Here is a 26,270-nt window from a genome sequence, read left to right as displayed (position 1 = left end):
AACAGGTTCTGGATCAGGATCCTCAGAGCAGCCAACACCTGTAAATGCGGATTATGCCAACTGCAGTCCACCACGTCGTCCTTTCTCAGAGCTTGTGGACCTTCCGCAGCCCATCGAGAGTGGACCCAGTCTGGCTCCCCGTGTCATCAGAGCTCGGGGCTCTTGGGGACCAGGAGAGAATATTCCAAAGTTCGAAACACGCAGTGAGAGAGCAAGTTCATCTGAGCAGATATATGACTGTAGGGACAAGCCTCCGGTTCCACCTGCAAAGCCTCAAGGCTCAACAGCACCCACAGCAAGAAGTGTCAGACTGACCAATTTCACAGAGAAACAGTTATCGGGTATTGACGCAGGACAAATGAAGTCGTGTGAACTTCAAGCGTGTGGCCGCCAGCAGGAAAGTGTTAACTACTCCACAAGGAGTGAACTCCAAAACGTGGATAGAACTGAAAGTGATCAAAACAATGCATCAGGTATGAGCACAACAGACGATCAAAAACAACGTAATATGTTACGGAGCCAGCAAAGAGAAGAAATAAATTCTCGGCCTGCGATGTCATTTTCCAACAAAACTGCACCTTCGCTTCTATGCGAGAATCCTGAAGAGTTGAACTGTACATCTTCAAGGTTTGCGCAATCGTCCAAATCTGATAGCAGTTCAGAAATCTTAATGGACTCTGTAGGAGAAGTTCAGGAAGAAGGGAGACCCAGCCATGTAAGGGAACATAATGACAGCCTAACTTCTGACGAAAGGAAGGAAGTTGATCACTCAGAACATAGTGCTGGAGATATATCAACCTGCAATGATGCAGGCTGTTTAGGATCAGAGGAAAATCCTAATGTAAACTCTGTGACGACTGAACTGACAGAGAATTTGAGTCTGCCTTTGGAGGCCATTGTTCCTGAACATACAAATAACATAAATATAGTGGCCCCGGAATGTACTGCAACAGAACAAACTCCAGAGAACTCGGTCAGTATTCACCGTGAGTCTTCAATTCAGCAAAAAGGTCCTGGAAGGCCAGTTGATGTGGGGCAGCATAAGTCACTGAAGACTCAGACGGACGTGTTGAATGGTCCTACTACCAGTGCACACCGACAAGCTAATCCCTTAATACGGTCAGGCTCTACTTCTAGTACAGCATCAGCTGACCAGCAGCTACACTACGTATCACTCGACTTGGAGGACAGGCCCAGTGAGAGATCACAGCGCACTCAGCTTCGAGGAGAACAGCTGTATGATGGCAGTTCTTATGCTCAGATTGACTTCTCTCACAGGACTGAGTGACTGCTGTCTTATTGATTTGCAATTTGACTGTGAGACTGTTTACTGTACACCTGTTTTTTCATATTGTAATTGTAGCAAAATGAATAAGCATTGCCAGTTATTGGGGTGGTAATGCATCCTATGTGAACTTTGAATTGTGCATCTTGCTAGCTTTGAGGCTGTCTATTAATTTTTTATCTAGCTTTGGTACTGAAAGCATGAAGACGATTGCTGTTTGTATGGCTTGCTGCTGAAAATAATGCTTTAGTATTAATTTGCTGCAGCAATGCCTGAAATGTATACTAAGTAAGAACTACTCAAGTATCATTAGAAAATGTGGCACACGCTACAGAGCTCCTCACCCACCACTCAGGATCTTATGCCCTTTATGAATTAAGGTAGGCCTATCTTGTATGCCCGCTTCCGTAAAGTCCACTGGTGGGTATTTGTCTGAGAAGTATAAATTTGGCAGCAACATATCTTTGTGGATACATATACTTGTGTCATTATCTGAACCTATATTTGCTTTTAAGTTTATTCCTAGAACAAGTGCATACCTAATTGGTACACACCATAGAGACATTCTAATGGAAAGGCAGCTGGCTCAGATTTAGCCTCCAAGTGTATGAGGGATTTTGTTTTAAAAATTTCCACTGTACATTTGATATTTAGGAACAAGTACTTAGTACATTTTTGGCATTTTATTAGAAATGGTTTACATGTGCTATGTATGGAAAAAATGTGTATGATCGTCAGTATGTAACGTGTTATCAGAATATCAAGTACCATGAGTTGAACATGTTTTCACAAAAATTTAAAAATTGTTTCTTTACAATATTTTTATGTCTCATTCCAAAGCTGTCCCACAACAGTCTTTTGTGGTTACCTATTTAGTGACCCAACTATGAAGTGAGAAGCACTTGTATTTCTTCTTCTCCCCCTTTTTTTAAGGAAAAAACGAGAGCAAGAAAGAAATATGTTCTGTGAATTATCACCATAACATGTTGCAGAAAGCTTTTCACATCCATGGAGCAGCATGAAATGGGAGACCTGTAGTAAATACATCTTAAAATCCAGTGCTGAAGTTCAAAGCATCAACTAAAAGGATCCAAAAAAACTAGATTATTTGATTTTGTACACAAAACTGTTTGAAGCATAAGTGCAAAGTAATGATGTTGAGAATATGTGTGATGTTTGTGAACCTCTTTCTTGTCTGTCACCTTTTTCATTGCTGTTTCACATAGCTAGTTACATAAATACATATTGGTATGCTTCACTCGTAGGTGTGAAACAGCAGTATTCTTTTTCCCCCCTCACGGGAAATTCAGAACTGACTGATTACAATTGCTAATAATTTAAATATGTCCTTTATTCATAACTATTTAGTTGTCTGACTGATGAGGTTTTTCAATGGCATGAAAATGCCTTTGTGTAAGAAAACTGATTTCCTTTGTGTGTTTACCAAATAGTTAGCCTTAACAACTTTTTTTTTGCTTACACATTGTTCACAAGCAGCACATCATTTCTGAAATTAACCTTTTAATACCACGAGCACCTCTCTGGATTTACATTACCAATTAACAAGTTATAATTTTTACTGTATTTTCAAGAATTAGTTTTGTTTAAAATCTGTTGTCTCTAAACATTGAACATTGGGCCTCTCAATCACAAATCAGTTAACACTGTAATAATATTTTTATCAAAGACCAGAGAAATGAAAACATGGATTCATGGACCAGGATAGGTAAGAATGTTATATCTCTGAAATATTGGACATGGACATGCTGATTGCTTTAACTGTCCACGTGCCAATATAGTTCAGCCTGGGTAGTGACTCCCAGCATTTGCTACTGTGTGCTTTGGCTACAGCTGATGGCCTGCCTCAGTTGATTGGTTCAGTGAATACCTTTTCAACAAAATTGTATTTTCACAGAGTAGTATAGAGATTCAAATCCTGATACCTCCTTGTTTCCATTAAGATCATACTTGTTAATACAGCACTGTTGCAAGTGCAAAAATCACTGTTTCTATGTGATGTGTTTGACTATCTGTAGTGTACAGATAGTTGAATGGCTGCAGTGCTCTCTGGAAAGTAGTTGGGAGTAATATCAGGTGCCAGGTGCACCATGGTGCAGTATAGCTTTCATTTCTTGCTCATGCATAAGCTGACTCAGTTTCTAAAATGTGCCTTCAGTTACTCCATAGGCATAGGCCTAAAAATCATAGTGAACAAGGGGCTGGTCCCTTTGTGATTCCAGGACTTCAGTTTCCTGATAGGAGTGTGTCATTTTCCTCAAAGTTTAATATTCAAGAAGGAATCATTCCTTTCGCTGTGTATGTAGTGGTAGTCAGGGCACTAAATTTAACACACCTTTTGTAACTTTTTGTTACACCCTTTACACTTGATTTGTTGTAAAATAACAATATATTTTACTATCAAGAAGCAGGTCTGCAGTGAGCATCCATTACTCTAAGAGTGCAGCTGATTTACTAATCTAGACCAAGTGCAAGAAAATTTTTTTCCATATATATACACTTTCAGTTTTGGTGACTGGTGCTTTGTTTTGAATTGTACCACATTCAAAGACTTTGCTTCTACTGGACTATTTATATACCTTGCAGGGTGTGCCTACCTGTAGTTGTATGTATATAGAGTATGAAATACTCTTCAAATGGACAGTGGTGTGTTTCTTAGTGGCCCTACAGACTGCTGACAGAGAATGACTGTAATAAGTTGCCATCAAATGGCAACATGTCAGAAGAACACAGTTCTCTTATCATTCTGCTGGGGAGAAGCCACGTCAGACGTGGCTGTGTGTTTCCCATCAGTTTCCCATGTTGCATGGGGGCGTGCTGGCACGTTTCTGGGGGGGGCAGGACCCCTCCTACACTGCCCCATGTCTCCAGCCTTCTCTACTATATTTATTGTTTGTTGAACAGAAAGGAGATAGTTACGTGACATTTTATCCATTTTTGTGAGAGTTTTGATAACATTTTATGTTGTATTTATTATTGTATAGACCCAGCATTTTTACGTAATCATTATGGCATCACCATACTTACATGCAAAATACACGCATACACTTGTGCTCAGAAATAAAGACAGTTCCTATATGCCGACAAATGTAATTTGAATATATGTATATGTGTGACATGTTTTATTACTGGATATTGGATTAATGTGTTTCCTTTGTCTCTGAGGTCAAACATATTGTTATCATTTTCAGAGTGAGGTAATCAACCTACTTTTAAGTTCTTGCATTTTTCAAAATGAGTGGACTGCACATTGTAACAAGAATTTTCATATTGTCACTGTCACTCAGCAGAAAGGGGCACAGTTGTTTTAACAAACAGTTTAAGAATATGTTTGTGATTAATTTAAATTTATGACTTCTATTATTAACATGAAGATCTTGAGGAATGCTGTAATTATTGATTAATAATGTTCACACTTTAGTGAGGGGAGAGCTTTGCCCCATATTTACGTGTAGCCAAATGCATAGTTTTTACATCTTTCAGGAGTCATCTCACCACTGTTACTGGCATATGATGTAATCCTATTAGAAGATATCTTAAGTTACATTTATTTTGCATCAATCGATGAATTTCATCAGTTTTTGCAACTACAATACTTTATAGCAGTTTCACTCTCTGATTAATCCAAAGGAACGGTGCTTATGATTGTAAATATTTTAGAATAAACAATTACCTGGCTCTTGCTTGAAGTAAAAATAGCTAAAAGAAGCTTCCCAGATTAGTGAATTGGCAGAAATTTTCAAGTTCCTTGCTAGCTGCTTCGCTAGCTCTTATCAAAGCATAGTTTATACTAGTGATTGGAAGGTTGACAAAATCTTTCATGTTGGGTAGCTATACTTTTTGCTACATGCGTAAGAGGCTGTAGCTTGAACTCAGGGAGTCATACTGCAATAAATAAATAACTTTATGATTGTGTAATGCAATGTTGTTACACACTAAAGCTTGGTGTCTGCACACTCACTACAGATGATTCAGGGGTGATAACATCGGCTTCTCTCATGACTACACTACATATAACTCTGTTGTGTGAAGTACTATTACAGAAGTTTTATTACTGATTTATACTAGTGTGAGTGCTGACACCATAGTTAATGTTAACACCAAATTCTACCATTTTAAAACTATTGTGTCTTATATGACATGCTGCTGCGTGGCAACACAAAATCGAAAATCTTATAATTACATGTGCAGCCCACACTGTTACCACTGCCAGTTGCCCAGAGGCACTAAACTACCATGTCTTACATTGTAGGATTCTGTGAGTAACAGATGTTTTATTGTATACAGTTTGTTGATTTTACCTTTATTTCATTATATGAAATAGAACTGTTCATGTTATTCCTATTTTTATGTATATTTTTTGAGTTGTACAGATCCGTACCACTACTTGAATAAAAGTATGAGACACATTTCCTTTTATTTTTCTTCCATTCCATGCTCCAATAACTTCCTGTTGTAATCATTTGTTTAAAATTCAGATGCACACATTTTAATTTGCAATTTTAATAAGTGTAACAGATCAGCATATTCTAGTTGAATTGGCGTGAAGTTGATCCCTGACAGTTGCAGTGGGCTGGATGCAGCAGTTTTTCAGGCCTGCCTCAACCAATAATGTAATGCTATTTTGTAAATGTCTCTGTGGCATCATCTCAGTGTTGTTACAGCTCTGTAGATGGCTTCTGTTTTCGGCTGTAGTCATGATCACTTCACAGTTGAAAGCTGGGTACCAAGCTGTCAGGGATCTTCTTATCCTGTCTTGTTTATAGGACTATGCATAGGTGATGTCATTTGTGGAGGAGGAGGATATTAGTGTTTAACGTCCCGTCGACAACGAGGTCATTAGAGACGGCGCAAGCTCGGGTGAGGGAAGGATGGGGAAGGAAATCGGCCGTGCCCTTTCAAAGGAACCATCCCGGCATTTGCCTGAAGCGATTGAGGGAAATCACGGAAAACCTAAATCAGGAAGGCCGGAGACGGGATTGAACCGTCGTCCTCCCGAATGCGAGTCCAGTGTGCTAACCACTGCGCCACCTCGCTCGGTGATGTCATTTGTGGAACACTATGACTGCAAAGATCGTGTCTTAATTATCTATGCTACAGTGATGATTTCAAATACACTCTACGCAAAACTAGGTAAATTAACATAACATACACTGATGCGCAAAAATTAAAAAGACAAAAATAACTTTTGCAGGATATGTAGGGACAGGAAAATTTTGCAAAATTACCAGTTTTTTTTAAAATAAAACAACAATAGAGATTTTTACGAGACATCATGAATTTGTAATTTTGGCATATAAAAATGTTATAAATCAGAGGACGGAAGTTTACTAATATTTGTAGCTGATAGTTATTGAATTTTTTACCTCTAATTTCCTCAAGGCTGAGATTGGTTTAGGCCGATAATCATAAACTGACTGTTTATATCTTACATTACAAACTTTGATGTGACAATGAAAATAGCTCCCAAATTAGTAAAAAAGTAGATGAGTTTTGCTATTTGGGGACCAAAATAACTGATAATGGTCAAAGTAGAGAGGATATAAAATGTGGACTGGCAATGGAAAGAAAAGTGTTTCTGAAGAAGAGAAAGTTTTTAACACTGAGTATAGGTTTAAGTGTGTGGAAGTCTTTTCTGAAACTATTTGTATGGAGTGCAGCCGTGTATGGGAGTGAAATATGGACGATAAATAGTTTAGACAAGAAGAGAATAGAAGCTTTCGAAATGTGGTGCTACAGAAGAATGCTGAAGATTAGGTGGGTAGATCACATAACTAATGAGGAGGTACTGAATAGAATTGGGGAGAAGAGGAATATGTGGCACAATCTGACCAAAAGAAGGGATCGGTTGGTAGGACATGTTCTGAGGCATCAAGGGATCACCAGTTTAGCATTGGAGGGCAGCGTGGAGGGTAAAAGTTGTAGGAGGAGACCAAGAGATGAATACATTCAGCAGATTCAGAAGGATGTAGTTTGCAGTAGTTACTTGGAGATGAAGAAGCTTGCACAGGATAGAGTAATATGGAAAGCTACATCAAACCAGTCTGTGGATTGAAGACCACAACAACAACAACACAGTGTTAGGAAAAACAATTCTGAATGTGCAAAAAGCAACATCAAATTTGGCATAAAAGTAACACCAGATTTGGTAAAAAATAACAACACATTTGGGAAAAATAACAACTTTGGAAAAAAGTAACAACAAATTTCACAAAGAACAACAACAAATTTGGTAAAAAAGTTTCGAATTTGCAGAAAAAATTACTCTGTATTTGGTAAACACAACACTGACTTTGGAAGAAACTGCTACTAAAAGAAGACCAAATCTGACCAAAAGTAATAACAAATTTGATGATAGTATTACTTAATTTGCTAAAATAATAATGAGTCTGGCAAAAAAAATAACACCTATTTTGACAAAAAATAACACTGAATGTGTCAAAAAAAAAAAAAAAAATAATAATAATAATACTAAATTTAGCCATAAAATAAACAAATTTTTTTCTGTCACTAATGATGTGTCACTGTCAAGTAACAAAACTATCATGTTTGACAATGCTGAACATGTCAGGTCTGTTCAAAAAATTGCGGGACATTCATGATTTCACTTATATGTCTGTTAGTTTTTGTTCAGTGCTGTATTGAGTAGAACATTATGTTTTACAGTTCACGAATTTAAGAAAAACTCTACAGAGACACACCAAATGATGCAGGAAAACTACGGTGGTGAGTACTAAACTGTACTCGGTGCTATGAATGGTTCGCATGGTTTAAAAATGACCAGATGGAAGTTAAGGATGACCCTTGTTCTGGACACCTTTTGATGTCTACCGATGATGTTTGTGTCAGTTGAAGCCTGACTGTCCAAGAGATTGCAGAAGAATGTAACATTTCAGTTGGATCATGCAATGAAATCCTGACACAGCATCTCTAAAATGCATCAAGTTGGTCTCATGGCTCAAGAGTTAAGACCAAAAAGACCTTCACCTTGCAATCTGTGAAGAGCTTTAGGATCAAGCAAATGAGGACGAGGTTTTCTGCAGACTTTTTTTATTTACAAAGTTGGCAACCCCATTGAAAGGGCAAGATTTTTAATGATAGATGAGATAAAAGAAAATTCGCAGACGGCGCTTCATGTGATTCAGCAAGATGGGTTCCAAGACTGCATTTGGAAATGGAAACGGCATTGAGAGTGGTGTATCAATTGTGGAGAAGGGTATTTCAAAGGAGACTGCGTGCAACAAGTAAAAGATAAGCATAAGAAAATTTAGTGAACAAAGTTCCAGAATTATTTGAACAGACCTTGTACTCTCATATGGCAAGAGGTGGGAACATATATGGTAATGCACTCAGGAACATTGTGGAACATGGTCATTTTGGTGGTCCAGGTGTTATGGCGTGGAGAGGCATAATGTTGCATGTGCATACTGATCTCCAAATCTTTGAACATGGGACACTCACCTATCAACGTTATTGGGTACTGTACTTTTTCTCCGTGTGCATCTTTTCAGCGGTGTATTTGGTCCTGACTTCATTTTTATAATTGACAGTGCATGACACTCGAAAAATGCAGATATAGGAACTGTCGGAACCAGGGGATATCTGGCGAATGGACTGGCCTGTCGATTCCCCCATGTGGGATGCGCTGGAGAGAAATATTGCAACATGTTGGCATGCACCAACTACCATCCAACTGTTGTCAACTGCACTCGTGGAGAAGTGGAATTCTCTACCATAAGAACTCCTTATCAGCCTTGTGGTCAACATAGGAGCATATTGCAGAGCATGCGTTGCCATCCATGATGATCTGTTAAGAACCATGTCCTGCATATTTTAATGTGCAGGGACCATCGCATTTCAGTGGCTTTAGTGTAATGTCATTTCTGTTTATCTCATTGCATATTTCTTTCAGTTACCTTCTGAACTACAATGTAGTAGATCTTTCTATGCATGGTCCAATGGGCTATGTTACTTGGCAGTGGTTTTTGTCCTTAAGTTTTGCATGCCAGTGTATTACTCAGAAAAAAATAGTATATCACAATACTCTATATCAAGTATTTGGCTCAGCTGAAAGAAAAAGAATATATATACAGACTTATACTCAAACCCAATGATCGTGACTCTATGTGAAACAATCCTAAAATAACCATGTAGATGGAATGCCATACACCATGTATCAGGGATGTTGAGTCGCAGATAGGCACAACAAAAAGACCGTCAAACAAGTAAGCTTTTGGCCAAAAATGTCTTCTTTCAAACTAGACAACACACACACACACACACACACACACACACACACACACACACACACAACCACTGTCTCTGGCTGCCAAGGTCAGACTGTGAGCAGCCGTACATGATGGGAGAAGTAATCTGGGTGGTGGGGGTAAGGAGGGGGCTGGGGTGGGAAGGGAGGGGGATAGCAGGGTAGTAGTTGTGGAGAATAAAGTGGCAGGGGGTGGCACTGGAAGAGGAGAGAAGTAAAAAGACTCCAGGTGCATTGATGGAATAAAGGGCTTTGTAATGCTGGAATGGAAACAGGGAAGTGGGTAGGTGGGTGAAGGACAATGAATAACATAGGTTGTGGCCAGGAGGGTTACAGGAACGTGGGATATATGCAGGCGAATGGACTGCAAACCAGAAAAGATAGTGTTGGTAGGAAGAATCCAGATGGCAAGGGCTGTGTTGGGCAGTGTGCTCAGCAACTGAGAGGCTCAGCTGTTTCTTGGCCTCAATTTGTTTTGATGGTCATTCATGCGGACAGAGATAGCTTTGTTGTGTATCAGGCCCATGTAGAGTGCAGAACAGTGGTTGTAGCAGAGCCTGTAGATCACAACTGATTTTGATGGGATACGTGATGCTTGTGACCAGACTGTAGTAGATGGTGGTGGGAGGATGTATGGAAAGGTCTTGCATCTAGGTCTGTTACAGGGACAGGAACCATGATGGAAGGGGTTGGGAGCAGGGACTGTGTTGGGATGGCTAAGGATATTGTCCAGGTTCGGTGGGTGGGGAATCCCTCTGGGAGGGCAGAGAATGTGATTCAGTTGCTCCAGTCCTTGGTGGTACTGAGTCATGAGGGGAATGCTCCTCTATGGCTGGATGGTGGGACATTGGGAGGTGGGGGAGGACTAGAGAGAGAAGGTATGGGATATCTGCTTCTGTTTGAGTAGTCCCTCTTGAAATATACCAAGGGTCTCACTGAGGCCTTCATAGACCACCATAATTACTCTTCCAGTGATGGTAATCATGGTCTTTGAAGGCCTCAGTGAGACCCTTGGTATATTTCAAGAGAGACTGCTCTTCTTTACAGATGTGATGGCCACAGGTGACAAGGCTGTATAGAAGAGACTTCTTGGTATGGAATGGGGGGGGGGGGGGGGGGGGCAGCTGTCCCAGTGGAGGTATTGCTGGTGGTAGGTTGATTTGATATGGACAAAGGTACTTACGTAACGACCTTTGAGGTGGAGGTCAACATTGAGGAAGGTGGCTTGTTGGTTTGAGGAGGACCAGGTGATGTAAATGAGGGAGAAGGTGTTGAGCTTCTGGAGGGATGTGGACAGTGTGTCCTCACCATCGACCCATATCATGAAGGTGTCATCAGTGAATCTGAACCAAGCAAGGGGTATGGGATTCTGAGTGCTTAGGAAAGACTCCTGAGACAGTGGGCATGTGTGTGTGAGTTGCACTTGCATGGATGTGTGTTTATATGTTATCTAGTTCAGAAGGAGGCTTTTTTGGCCAAAGGTTCACTTGTTTGACAGTGCGACTCAACGTCTGCTCTATACAGTAAGTAGCAATCTGTCCAGTTCAAAATATTGTCATTATTCCATCCCAGACCTTCCATTGCTTGCTTTACATGGTATTTTAATCTGAGTACAAAAAGCCTGCTTAAGAATTTTGTTGATGGAAGGAATAGATAAATGAATTAATTTTGTTCAGAACTTGGGTGAGACTCCCTTGAGGGTGGCATGCCAATGAATAATTAATTAGTCCAGAGGAGAAATTATTTATTTATGTATTTATTCAGGGCAGCTGTGTGTGGTATTAAATATTTAGGTAACTTAGGTTACTGTGCATGAAAATTTTGACAAGAAAATGTGTTAATGAGTAACAAAAAGATTTTTAGAGCTTATATGGTCCATGTGTAAACTGGTCACTAAAGTTAACAATGCTATGCTGAGCAGCACATTTCACAACTGGATAACGCAGTTGCCCTTGAACTCAGGTGACTCATCTTTGTGGATGGTTTGGTTTGTGGTCTCACCATGAAGAACACTGCGTAGTGGTTACAGTGAACTTAGTAAATGACATGGATTTCTCAGTGAGCTTCTCTTTAACAGGACAGGTACTGCCAGTGATAGTGCTTGAATAAGAGGTGGCCAATATCTGTGGCACTAGCTTACTTATATCAATGTCTTCAATCGGGCAGGGGGTTGGGAACATAGGCTGCGTAGTGACAAACAAGGATATTCAACGTGTCGGCTCGGCAGTGGAATACTATTATGGGAGGGGGTGATGATATAATTTTTTATTTGTTCCCAATTTCGTAATGTCTGTCTTACTGAATGAGCTATGAAACAGTCCCAAATTGCTAAACTTATCAGTGACAGCTACAATATCATGTGCAATATTTTGTTTCAAGAAAATCATTTAAACAAAAAATTCTCAAACTCCTGTTGCTCTAGGCACAGTTTTCATATTGCTTGGCTGCCAGTTACCAGTCAGTTGTGAACAACAATTTGTGTCCAGCATAACTGTTGTGATTTCTGTTCTATGTTTTGTTTCTGTGTGCAGTATGTTTCTTTTGTGGGATGTGTACAGCCAACTGTCAAATTGCTTAGGAAATTAATTACAAGGGATGATCTAAAAGTTTCCATTTGAAGGCTGTACAGTCAGGAATTGATATGACAATTAGACAGAATTTCCATGAGCTTTGAGGCAGTTGACCCACCAACACACCAGATTGAAGGCATCGGCGTGGTAAAACACCATGTCCTGCTGTTGAGAAGACATGCCTAAGTGCCTGTGCACATCCTTGATTGACAGGAACCATCAGCCTTTCGAGGCCTTTTCTAAGGGAACAAATGTGTGATAATCACACAGGGAGAGATGAGGACTACAGGGTGGTTGCTTGAGTGTCTCCCACTTGAGTTGGCATAACTTTTGTGATATGTGGGTATGCATTCCTGCCCAGAAGTTGGCATACATTCTGCAGTGGTGGTTTGCAATGGACTTAATGCCCCATACAAATTCCTACCTGGAATTTCCAATGTTAGGTGTTCACTCTTCTGCAGCCAAGGAAAAAATGACAGTGTGTTGGTTCTGTTTGGATGCATTTGATAATAAATCGCCATGGTTCACTTTTCCACATTTACGGCACACATGTTGGAAAGACATGAATGCCACACTAATCCCCTGCCTGCGTGTCAGTGCTTATATACCATATTGGAGTCATGCTGCATTGTACATACACTTTGGCAACGCCCTCGGACAGAAACTTTTTGATTGCCCCTTATATAATCCTGCATAGCGAACTCAGTAGTTCATGTTAATGGGGAACACTTGAGCATAGGACTTCACACAAGCTGCTATTGGAGCCATGTTGTGCTCATGCGTATTGGCAAATTGATAAGATTGCCCCTCCATTCCATGCTCAGATGTCAAGCACTTTGTTATTCTGGCCCAGGTATAGACATGTTTTTCCTAGAAAAGAAATACCTTTGTCTTTCCTTTACCTGTAAAAGACTGTCCATCCAGTTTAAATAAATTGAAATATTTTTTTGAAAACTATGGGATATCATGCTGATTCCCACCAAAGTTTAATTACCAACACTATCATACTCGCACAGATGACCCACATGTAATCGCTAACAAGGAATATTTTTCATCTGAGGTTCTTTTGAGTCATCAGTTTTCTGACATTTGATGTGGCCCACTACGAATTCCTCTCCTGTGCCACCAATGTCATCTCAGAGTAGCACTTGCGGCCTATGTCCTCAATTATTTGCTGGATGTATTCCAGTTTCTGTCGTACTCTACAGCTCCCTCTAGTACCATGGAAGTTATTCCCTGCTGTCTTCCCGTCCTATCATCCTGTCTCTTCTTCGTCTTGTTGTTTTCCATATATTCCTTTACTCTCTGATTCTTTGCAGTACCTCCTCAATTCTTACCATATCAGTCTACCTAATTTTCAACAATTGTCCATTACACCACATCTCAGGTGCTTCAATAATCTTCTGTTCCAATTTTACCACAGTCTTTGTTTCATTACCATATCACTGCTGTACTCCAAACAAACATTTTAAGAAATTTTATCCTCAGATTAAGGCCTATGATGGATGCTAGTATACTTTCTGTGGCCAGGAATGTCCTTTTTGCTACTGCTAGTCTGCTGTTGATGTCCTCCTTGCTCTGTCCGTCATGGGTTATTTTGCCTGCCTAGGTAGCAGAATTCCTTAAGTTCATGTAATTTGTGAGCATCAATCTTGATGTTAAATTTCAGACTGTTCTCATTTCTGCTACTTCTCATTACTTTTATCTTTCTTTGACATACTCTCAATCAGTATGCTGTAATGATTACACTGTTCATTCCATTCTGGAGATTCTGTAGTTCTTCTTCACTTTCAGTGATGATAGCAATGTCATCAGCAGATCTTATCATCATCCTTTCATCTTGAATTTTAATTCCACTTTTGAACCTTTCTTTTATTTCCACCATTGCTTCTTCTGTGTATAAATTGAACAGTAAGGATGAAAGGCAAAATCCTTGTCTTGCACCCTACCTAACTGGAGCACTTCATTCATGGTCCTCCACCCTGCTATTCCTTCTTGGTTCTTGTACAAATTTTGTATTACTTGTCTCTGCCTATAGCTTACCTGAATTTTCTTTAGAATTTTGAACATCTTGCACCCCCTGACATCGCTGACAAATCCTACAAATGTGTTTTGATTTTTCTTTAGCCTTGCTTTCATTATCAACTGCAACATCAGAACTGCTGCTCTGGTGCCTTTACGTTCCCTAAAGCCAAACTGATCATCATGTAACACATCCTCAATTTTCTTTTCCATCAATCTGTGTACTACTCTTGTCAGCGACTTGGACGCCTGAGCTGTTAAGCTGATTGTGCAACAACTCTCATACTTGTCAGCTTTTACAGTTTTTGGAATTCTGTGGACTATTTTTTTCAAAAGCCACACAGTATATTGCCAGGCTCATACACTCTACACGCCAATGCGAACAATGTGAATAGTCGTTTCATTTTTTTCCAGTGATTTCAGTAATTCTGATGGAATGTTATCCATCACTTCAGCCTATTTTGATCTTAAGTCTTCCAAAGCTCTTTTAAATTCTGATTCTAATATTGGATCCCCTGTCTCTTCTATGACTTGTTTCTTCCTCCATATCAGACAAATCATCCCCCTTACAGAGACCTTCAGCATAGTCTTTCCACCTATCCGCTCTCTCCTATGCATTTAACAGTGGAATTCTCATTGCACTCTTAATGTTAATACCCGTGTTTTTAATTTCACAGAAGGTTGTTTTGACTTTTGTATATGCTGAGTCAGTCCTTCCGACAAGCATTTCTTTTTTGTTTTCTTTACATTTTTCATGTGACTATTTTGCCTTAACTCCCCCGCACTTGTTTATTCCTTTCCTAAGCAACTTGTATTTCTGTATTCCTGAATTTCTCTGAACATTTTTGTACTTCCTTCTTTCATTGGTCAACTGAAACATTTCTTCTGTTATCCATGGCTTCTTTGCAGTTGCCTTCTTTGTACCGATGTTTTCCTTTCCAACTCCTATGATTGCCCATTTTATTTAGGGGTGTCCATTTCTCTTCAACTGAACTGCCTACTGAGCTATTCCTTATCACAGTATCTATAGCCTTAGAGAACTTCAGGTGTACCTCTTCATTCCTCAGTAGTTACATATCCTACTTCTTTGCTTATTGATTCTTCCTGACTAGTCCTTAAAGGTAAGCCTCCTCTTCCTCACTGCTAAATTGGGATCTGAGTCTATATCTGTTCCTGGATACACATTACAATCCAGTATCTGAATTTGGAATCACTGCCTGGCCATGATGTAATCTAACTGAAATCTTCCTCACTACCAAATTGTGATCTGAGTCTATGTATGTTCCTGGGTGCGCCTTACAATCCAGTATCTTAATTTGGAATCACTGCCTGGCCATGATGTAATATAACTGAAATCTTCCCATGTCTCCTGGTCTTTTCCAACTATACCTCCTCCTCTTGCGATTTTTGAACAGTGTATATGCTATTACTAGCTGAAATTTATTGCAGAATTCAGCTACTCTTTCTCATCTCTCATTCATAATAACAAGCCAATATTCTTACGTAACCTTTAATTTTCTTCTACTCCTTCCCCTACAACCACATTCCAGTCCCCATTACTATATTTTCACCTTCCTTTACACACTGCATTATCCATTCAGCATCCTCATATAATGAGACCCTAACAAAATAAAATGCTGGAATATTTTTGTCCACAACCACTTGCACAATAATAGCTGATCATTCTGCTCCAAGAGATTGCCAACCACCACAGCTCATTATCTGCACATCATCTTGCATACCCTTTTATGGGCTGTTTTTCCAAGAACCACATCTGGAATGGGCTTGTTCCAAGAACAGCTGCGCGAACTACTCTCAGCTTAGTATCTGAGGATAAGAGTTACTAATGACCTGCCCTAGGTTATCTTAAAATTTCATTATGCACAAAAATTTATAGAAAAATTTGATATAGCCTTGTTGAAAAGTCACACACAAACTGTGGTTGCGTTCAACATTACAGGTTTTCACTGTCTTGGGGAAAGTAGACATTATGTGAACCATGACTTTGGTACTATTATAAGGTTTATAGTGTAAAACAACAACCAGCACAAGTAGGATTTTAAAAACATTTATTTAAATCAAATCATTACCAGCTTTGAATTTATTACAAGTATGTCTTCAGATGGCTCTTACAAATTTTCTTGCTTTCCAGTATCAACTACAAAATGAGACCCCTGTGAGAAAGCAAGTAAATCTGTAACAGTCTGAGGGAATAGGATATAGCTGTAGGTAAACAACTAGAATTCTCTCAGATACAGATTTATTAGCACTTCGCTTCTACACAGATACAAGTCCAGAGGCTAACTGCCGTTAGCGGCCAACATCCTCCCAAAGCCCTCTCCTCAAAGATAGCAACTTATACACTGAGCAAATATTGATATTTATAGCGCTCTAGGCCACAGGCCCCCCCCCCCCCCCCCAGCAGCCCCCACACAGTATGGAGTACATCCCTGTGAATGAGGGGGGGGGGGGGGGGGGTGAAAAGTTAGGAAGGTAATGTACAGTTCTTCAGTTCTTGCACGTCAGGCGGAAGCAGTCGACTGGTAGGAGACCAGCGGGTGAAACCCGGTACGTCGACGGCGAAGTCAGCAAGCGGCGCTGGCAGCTGAAGACAACGTCCCATCCTGGAATGGAGGTGTAGCACTTTGTCAGCAGGCAGGCAGAGAATCACCTTGCCAGAAGGCCTAACAAAGGCACGTAAATTGCCACACGCAGCACTTGTGCTCAATTTAAAGCAGCACACCACACGAGTTTCTGCACTTCCTCCCTCAACATTGTCACACGTGAGTACCACACACACCGTATCGCCATCTACAACAACAGATAATTTATGTATGTCATCAGGGTGTACGTGTGTTGTGAATTCTTGGGTGGCACCTGTACGAGCAATGGTAGGGAGGCAGGGAAGTGTGGGAAAGCCATGGCAGGGGGAAGCATCTGCAAAGAGGGGGTGGCAGGTGCACTGGACTGCGCAGGCGACAACCTCGGGCGATCAGCTGACAGACAAGGGAGCGTGACCAAAGGCAACAAGGAGCCAGCGTGGATTGAACGGCATGTCAAAGAGCTATCACACGAAGATAGTAACACAATGGTAGAATCCGAGTGGTTGGCAGTTCGACTGCGAGGGCTGAGGAATGAAACCTCGAAAAGATTGGCCACTCGAATTAGATGAATGTGGAGAAGAGGCAGTACTTGGCAGAGAAGCACGCTGTGGAGAATCAATACCCGAATGTATGCTATGAGAAGATGGATGGCTGCTCAAAGCAGGAGTGGGAGAAATAGGGGCGGAATCAGGGAGGTTCACCTGAGGCTCAATGAAAGCTGGCTTTTATGAGGAGATCCATGTTATTCTCGGAGCATTTGACGATCTTGTAAGGACCTGTGTAGGGTGACTGGAGCGGGGCTTTGATTGAGTCATCTCTGAGAAAACACATACTCACAAGAGTCTAGCGTGCGCGGTACGTACATGCACGGAGGTGTACGAGTAGCCAGAGGTGGCAGCTGAATTTTGCTGCAGTGCAAGCGCACTCGCTCGAGAAGTGAAGGGAGTTCAGAGGGCCGTGGAAGTGGGGTGGGAGTGACTAATTCTCCAGGCAAAACCAGAGGTTGGCCATACACAAACTCGGCTACGGAACCCTTGAGGTCTTCCTTGAAAGTCGCACGAAGGGCATTGCTTCTGTCCATAGTGCGTCATGGCAACGCAAGGCAGACTTTAAGGTGTGATGTCATCGCTCGATAAGCCCATTGCTTTGGGGGTGGTATGCGGAAGTATGAACTTTGACAATACCACATCGGAGAAAACTGAAGACTCGATAGTCGTCCCTGGTCAGTGGTGAGGTAAGCATGTGAGCCAAATCTAGAGATCCACGAATCTAAGAATGCTTGAATTACTGTCTCAGAGGTAATGCTTGGAATAGGCACAGCCTCAGCCCACCAAGTCATCCTGTCAATAGCTGTAAACAAGTAACGGAAACCCTTGGAGGGGGGCAAAGGGCCTACGAGGTCCACATGAACATGGTAAAACCGGCCTAGCGGTTGGGCAAAACAGCCAAGGGGTGGGGAAATGTGCCTGGAAACTTTGTTCTGTTAACACAACACGCATGCCTTGGCCCAAGACTGACAGTCGCGGCACATGTCTCTCCAGACAAACCGTTCAGCTACCAGACAGGTGGAAGCTTTGTCACCGGGGTGTGCTAATGTGTGTAATTTGTCAAAGACCTGGCGTTGAAGGGGCTTAGGAATGAATGGCCACAACATACCAGTCGATTCATCACACCACACTAAGTCAGATATGCCAGGGAAAGTAGAGTGTACCAGTTGGAGAGAGGAGCTGTGGTCCGAAATTAACTGCATGGTATCGGGGTCTGCCGATTGCAACTGAGATAGGTCCGTTAAGTCAATTAAGGTTGTGACAGCACCAACGTGCGAGAGAAAATCAGCAACCGCATTGTCTGCTCTTCGGATGTAGCGAATGTCATTTGTAAATTGCAAGATGTAATCGAAGTGACAAAAGCGTCATGGGGGTGGATCAGCCGCAGGATTTTTCATGGCAGGAACCAACGGCTTGTGATCAGTAAGCACATAGAAATCTCATCCCTCAACATCAGTTCTGTAGTGTCTTATGGTCTCATAAACTGCAAGTAATTCTCTGTCGAATGCTGAGTATTTCTTCTGCATGTTGTTTAGCTTTTTTGAGAAAAGCTGCAGGGGGGTCGTAACATCATTGTATGTCTGACTCAGTACTGTGCCGACAGCATTGTCACTAGCGTCAGTAGTGATAAACATTGTGGCACGTGGGTGAGCAATAGTGGCAGTGGATGATGAAACACTGCCACGTTTGGGGGCCGTTTTTCAACCCAAACAGCATAAATTTGTATTGAAACAGCCCGAAGGGAGTGGTTATGGCAGTCTTTTCAATATCCTCCGGAGCCACAGGAATCTCATGAAATGCATGCTTAGAGTCCAAAACAGAGAAGAACTTTGCACCTGCGAGCGCATGATTGAAGTCTGCAATGTGTGGGACCGGGTATTTATCAATGATGGTGCAGGCATTTAAACGCCTATAGTCTCCGACCATACGCCAAGTACCGTCTTTCTTTTGGTCAAACAGGATAGGACTAGCCCAGCAACCGGAAGAAGGTTCAATTATTCCCTTTTGTAATAGATCATCTAATTGCTCTTTTTCAATTTTCATAAATTCCGGCTTGAGGCGGCGTTGGTGTTGCGATATGGGCGGCCCATTGGTTAGACGTACGCGATGAACTGTGCCATTAGTGACTACTGCAATACGTGGCACGGCACGACAGTCAGATGTCTGTGAAGTGGGGCAGGCGGTGGAGAACTGGAGGACGGGCAAAGCTGTGGCGCTGAGGGCACGGAAGTACAGGTGTGCCAACCGTTCGTAGGCTGCGTAAAAGCCGCACACGTGTTAACATAGGCGAGGTTGGTACACTGGTTCTTGGTAGTGGGCCGTGCCGCTACGAGCACTGTATGCACGAGTGGGTGTGACGAAACAGCAGATGGCCGTAGTTCATTGCCACGAGCTTGGGATGTTAATTGTCCATTCGGAACACAAGGAACATGAGCACTCGGGCATATACTGTCATTACAAGACGGGGTGCTGACACAGTTTACAGAGTTCACAACATTGTCGTTAATGTGCGCAGGCATGGGAACACCACATTTGCACGGACTGACCTTGCCTGTAGCCAACGAGTCGTCTGCTTGTAGTGTCACGAGGCGTTGTTGTGTGGAGGCCAACTCGTGGTGTATGTTGCGGAGATGCAGCAGCATTTCCATACGTTCCATCCGCAACTTCGATGACTTGGCGCACTCCACTAGCCACTTGTTTGTCCAAGATTGCAGCTCCAAGGATAGGTTTAAACACTTCTTAGCACAGCACACATGTTTGGTGTTAGCCAAACTGTCACTCGGTGGAGCGAAAGGAATATGTTTGTTTAGTGGGGGGTAAAACACAGTATTTTGCACAAAATCTAGTGACAACTGATAGTGCTTGAGGAAATCAATTTCGAGAATAGGTTCTTCAATTGTTGACACTAAAAACGTCCACTCCAGCTTGCACTCAGGCCAAAGTTTCACTGTATACAGAGTAGAACCCAAACACTGTAGGGTAGACAAGTTCACTGCATGAAGTACTGTTTTGTGTGGTTGCACTTTATTGGTTGCTAGGCGAACTGGCAGCCAAGAGACGCCTGTGCCGGTGTCTACCAGAAAACGTACACCTGATTGTAAATCGCGAACATAGGCTCGACCACACTTACTGTTGTTGTCCGAAACGGAATGCAATGTTGGGTGGTGCTCGTTGTTTACATCGCAGGAGGTGGCTCTGCAGCCTACCTGCGGTTGGAGTTTAGGCAAGAACTCGGTGACTGGCATTTGTGAGCTTGCTCCCTGAATCTTGCATGGAAGAAACAGTAAGGTTAGGCGGGCCTGTGCTCCTGTGGGTAGTTGCTAGGTGACGGAGTATGTGACCCAGAGTCTTCCACAGAGGCTGATGCACTGTCGTTGCAGGGAGTTGAAGGTGCAGGCAGGGCGGCTAGTTTAACAAACTTGTTATTAGCAGCACCAGACAAGGGTGTGGTGTCAGAAAGCTTCTTAGTGCAGTCACGTCCAGAATGCAGTGCACGGAGCTCACATTGCCTGGCGGAGTATGCTCTGTCGGCGGCGCGTAAACGTTCATTTACTGGCCTATCTTCATACGCAGTGATTACAGTCTGGATAGGCAAAGGCAGCTTTTCTGTCCAGATTTCTGTGAGCGTGTCATCAGGCATAACTTGCTCATCGATGAGAAGACAGATGCACCACCGCAGCTGGGACGGAGACCTGTCGCCGAGACGCTCTTCGTAGATGAGCTGTCGCACATTTTCTCTTCTGGTTTTGGAGACGCGCTCCAGTATCATCTGTTTGACCACAGCATACTTCCCTGCTAGGGAAATTAAATCGACACGGTCATGAAGATGGTTCATGAGGCAGGCGAAGCGTGCATCGTCGTCCAAAGCACAGACATTGAATGTTTGCTGAACCAGGTTAAACCAGAACTCCGGGTGAGCAGATTTGAAGCTTGGTAGTTTCGGCAGATTCGGCACTGCAGTCACTGCAGAGGTGCACCTATTTCTTTGGACAGAAGTAGAGCATTCAGAAGATAGCGAGTCCGAATTATTGGCGTCCTGTAATGCGGGTATCGCAAAATTCACTTGACGCCAGAGGGGCGGCTGAGAAGCGACGGATTCTCGAACAGTGTGAGGATCGTAGTCAAAATGTGCATTCTCATTGACGGGGTGGCTCGGAGAGAAGCCACAAGTACTTAAGTACGCCGGTGAATGTCCGTTATGCACACTGTATTCACTCAACCGTGAGTGGTGGGGCTGGTTGTAGATGTCTGGGTAATTACTGTCCAACACAGAATTATTGACTTGATTAGGAGTAACACAAGGATCCCACACATGTCCGCTAGGATGTGATATTTGCTGTTTGGCGAGCATTGAACACCTGTTGACTAGCGGGTGCGGAAGGATACACGCATGGCGGGAACTGATTCGAGTTTGAATTTACTACTGGATTTTCTAAAGTAGCAAAACTTCGCTCAGTGCCACGACTGTATTGAATTGTGCATTCAACACAGGAGTAGGAATGTTACGAACAACAGTCTGTGGAGAACATGTGGAAAGGTCTAGGCTAACAAAGCCAGAGTCAGCGACCGTTGGCGGTTGGAAGAAACTGGTGGCACTCAACGAATTCCACTGCATGTTCGGGTACCAAGCTGATCTGCAGTCACAGGTAAGCTAAAAGATGCTAACAAAACTCGCACTCTTAATTTCTGCTTGTGTAATCTAAATATTGTAGCCAGCTATGAATAACCTTCGGGTGGTAACTCGGATGCGTATTACACAAAAAACGGGGTCACCAGTGAGGGAATAGGATATAGTTGTAGGTAAACAACTAGAATTCTCTCAGATACAGATTTATTAGAACTTCGCTTCTACACAGATACAAGTCCGGAGGCTAACTGCCGTTAGTGGCCAACATCCTCCCAAAGCCCTCTCCTCAAAGATAGGACACTTATACACTGAGCAAATATCGATATTTATAGCGCTCTACACCACAAGTCAACTGAAGACAAATTTGTAATAAATCCAAAACTTCTAGTGGTTTGATTTAAACTTGTGGTTAATTGCCGTTTTAAATTATAAACCTTATTGTTACAGTTATTTACAACTGATAAAATGGTTTGTTTTCAACAACTTGGGGGTTCCTTAATATTAATCAGGGCACTTGACTTTGCTTGTAGTCTAACTTCTCCCCATTTGTGAATCTGATGGATTCTCCTGTCCTCACACACTGATTGAGTTGGTGCAGTGGTAAGAGTTATGGGAGAATGATGGTTCAAATTCCCATCTGGCCATCCAGATTTAAGTTTTCCATGTTTTCCCTAAATCTCTTAAGGTAAATATATTGACAATGTTCCTTTGAAAAGAAGTCTGAGTTTCTGTTCCATCCCTGATGACTCCGAAATTGATGGTACATTAAACCCTACTCTTCTGTTCTTCCCTTTTTGTACTCAAAGCTCCAAGACTATGCTGTAGTTTGAAATGAGTAATTTTTTCTGACTACTACATGCATGACTAGCAGTATCAAGAAAATCATCCTCTTCCAGTCCTGTGCTTGAAAATGCTTCCTAATCTACTTGAAAATGCTTCAGAATATCCCTCATTCAATTCCAAATTATGAAGGCAGGTGCCCATCACCACTCAAACAATGCTATTGTGTCTTTTACCAAAGTAATTTTGCAAAACCAAACTATTATTAACCAGAAACTTCATATATTGTCATATATATTCCCTTTCAGGGCAAGGCAGACTGCAAGTTCATCCAAGTACAAGCAAGCTCCTCACAATCCTCATATAATAAAAGTGTAATGCAGTGCTTAGAAAATTTTAGCTTCTCAATTTACACATTACCAGGTGTGCCATGTGTTGCGCTCTTCCTCCTGCACCAGTGAAGACAGATGGGATTTTTTGTAAATGACAGAAGGGGCCCAGCTACAGAATGAGACTTTTAATTCTCAAATAAACTCTTATGCTGTGATCACAAATACATATTCTTGTCAGAAAAATGCTGAAGCTTTTCTTTCTAGATTTCTAATAACCTTTAAGAATTTTCTGTTATAGCACAACTTTTTCATTTTGGTGTGATTTTTCAAACTGGTTTTTACATTAAATTTGGCCTGTATCTATTTTGTGAAACAGTATGTGTAGTTTTTGTGCTTGTTGTTGTGATATATCATCTTTCAAATATGTTTGATGTCTTAAGACAACTTCTGTCAGCATCAAAACTGCTGCATGTAACAGAATTAGAGAGACAATGTTGTCATTGCAGAGAATAGTCCCATTCTGCAGAGTACAGTATATTTCAAATCTCCCCACTTGAGTCTCAGGTCTTTCATACGTTCGAGACATAATGTGCAATTTTTTGTGCTTGTTCTAATTACATGCTGTTCACCACTGCCCACAACACTTCTGTAGGTATTTTGATGACTGAAGGTTGGTTACACATATAGACACTTGAAATGGAAATGAGCATGTGGCATTGTTGGCTGGGAGGCCCTATCCGGGGAAGTTCAGCTGCCGAGTGCAAGTCTTATTTCAGTCGACACCACATTGGGGACTTGCGTGCCGGTGATGAGGATGAAATGATGATGTGGACAACACAACACCCAGTCCAATCTCCAATCTGGTCGGGAATCGAATGCAGTCCCATTGCATGGGAGGCAAGTGCATAACCACTCAGCTAAGCAGGCTGACATATAGACGTCTTATCTCTCACAACAAAACACTGTACATAACACTGGAGCTGTCATGGATAATTTGTTTAACTGAGTGTAATTTAGGAAGTATCACTACTTACTGAACAAAAGAGACTTTATGAAATTCAACACATATGAAAGGACCGCTGCCTCTCTTACAATACTATAACATTGCCCGCTCAACATGTTGAATATCCTTGTATGTTGTGTCCCACCTGTGCTCCCAACCTACTGTCCTATAAATCATATTCCCATGAAAGACTCAGGTGCAATGCCTGCCATACATATTGTACCCATTTACAGTAAAGCATATACTTCCATTCAAGCAGCATCAGCAGTGTAGACAGTTTGTTTATGATAAGTTTGTAAGTAAAAGTAAATCACTTATTTCACTTTGTCTGTGTGCTTCCATAGTTTAATCTTATATTTTTTGTGTGTCTGTGTATTTATGAGGCATGGAGTTGCATATGTTAACTTGTAACCTCACCCTCACTTATCGACCTTAATGACAGTGAAAAATTAAACCGCGTATACCTAATGGAAATTTGGGAAAAGCAATCATCACTGAAGTTAATCTGTCGGTAAAGAGGGAGGAAAGGGTTACATCTAAATGAAAGGAAAAATGCAAATGAAACTGATGGAAATTAATTTTGAAAAGGGGTAAAGTTAATAAAGAAAGTAAATGTGCGGCTGTTACGTTAACAATTAAGTAGCGGTAATTAGATATTTGAGATTTGGGGGAAATTACGGTCGCCAGTCCTATGGACAGTTACTATAGTAACTGAAAAAGAAATGTTATTACACATATAATTAGCACTAGAAGCATGGCAACTGAAGGTTGATACATGTAGTGTGAAAACTGAAAGTTTGTCAGAAGTAATAAATTTCGCTACATTCTGACTTAATTTAGCAAAAGAATTAATAAAACCGGAAAATTGAAAGTTAATTTAGTGACTGAAATTAATAGTGAGCTTTGTTTCTGAAGCACATCGAAATTCAGTAAAATATGGTTAGTCTTGGGCTACCTCAACAATCATTTCAAAAGCTACTTGAATCTACGCAATTTAGAAATAAGAGATTTAACTTTGAACTTGAATTAAATGATTCTGGACAATTAACAATAGTAACATTTAGTACGTACCAAGCTGATCTGCAGTCACAGGTAAGCTAAAATATGCTAACAAAACTCGCACTCTTAATTTCTGCTTGTGTAATCTAAATATTGCAGCCAGCTATGAATACCTTAACTGAACTTTGAAATTAAAGCAGTGAAATGGAATGATGTTACTTTAATGCTGGCGTCTGAATTTCAATGACACTTGGGTTCATTTCGGAAAAGGAAGGAATCCTGCTTGGTAATGCAATTGGGTCAATGAGCAACGAAGGTTCATGCTAAGTTGCTGTAATTTTGTGATGCAACAATTTTAAAAGCTGAGGTCTGCCATACAGTTCTAAAACTTTACGTGCTTCCAGTCTTCCTTGTTGGTTGATTGAAGGTTTGAAGTCGTCGATCGAGGAGGTGGCGACAGTCACTCATTGTCGGCCGTCGCTGTTACAGAAGCTGGATGTTGGCACATCTTCTTCTCGACACGGTCTCCAGCCAAAACGGGCTCTTGATGTGTGCCAGCTAACGCTCCCGTCCGCAACACCATGTCTCAAACTAACATAGTAAGTCGAGCGCAATTACATGCTGCCAAACCCCGAAAGTGCAGCAACTCGCGGGAGCGTCACACAACACACCTGCTCCACTGCCCTCCTCCAGCCAGACCCTCTCTCTGCCCGTGCTCCATGCGGCAGGGTTAACCCTACCAAAGATCCTAAACACTTTGGTTCTCCACACGACCTATCGATGTATTCGTTCGACAGCATAGTTTTCCCTAGGCAAGACCCATATTTACAAAACAAACCAATTATACATCGACATATATATATATCGCTCCCGGGATTGGAATGACTCCTTACCCTCTCCCTTAAAACCCACTTCCTTTCGTCTTCCCCTCTCCTTCCCTCTTTCCTGATGAGGCAACAGTTTGTTGCGAAAGCTTGAATTTTGTGTGTATGTTTGTGTGTCTATCGACCTGCCAGCGCTTTTGTTCGGTAAGTCACCTCATCTTTGTTTTTTTTATATATATATATATATATATATATATATATATATATATATATATAGTAAAACAATTACAATATATAAAGGCACAGAAATGTCATATATTCAGGTAACAAAATAAGGAAAAAATTTATAGTACAATAGATGGAAATAGGAGGATATGCATTTCCGGCATTACA

At 41.4% G+C, this 26,270-nt stretch overlaps 1 protein-coding gene across 1 annotated transcript in view; it reads left to right on the top strand.

The window, feature by feature from the left end:
* Positions 1–5,712, top strand: part of LOC124590535 (mucin-17) — a 196,566-nt gene extending 190,854 nt beyond the window's left edge. The window contains exon 21 of the mRNA XM_047131656.1: positions 6–5,712. Within this exon, the coding sequence (XP_046987612.1) occupies positions 6–1,288 (1,283 nt within the window). The 3' untranslated portion in view covers positions 1,289–5,712. The remainder of the gene's footprint in view (positions 1–5) is intronic.
* Positions 5,713–26,270: the final 20,558 nt, after the last annotated feature.

Source organism: Schistocerca americana, chromosome 2 (genome assembly GCF_021461395.2).
Source record: "Schistocerca americana isolate TAMUIC-IGC-003095 chromosome 2, iqSchAmer2.1, whole genome shotgun sequence".
In the NCBI taxonomy this organism is placed as follows: Eukaryota; Metazoa; Arthropoda; class Insecta; order Orthoptera; family Acrididae; genus Schistocerca; species Schistocerca americana.
This window is presented reverse-complemented; position numbering and strand designations above follow the sequence as displayed.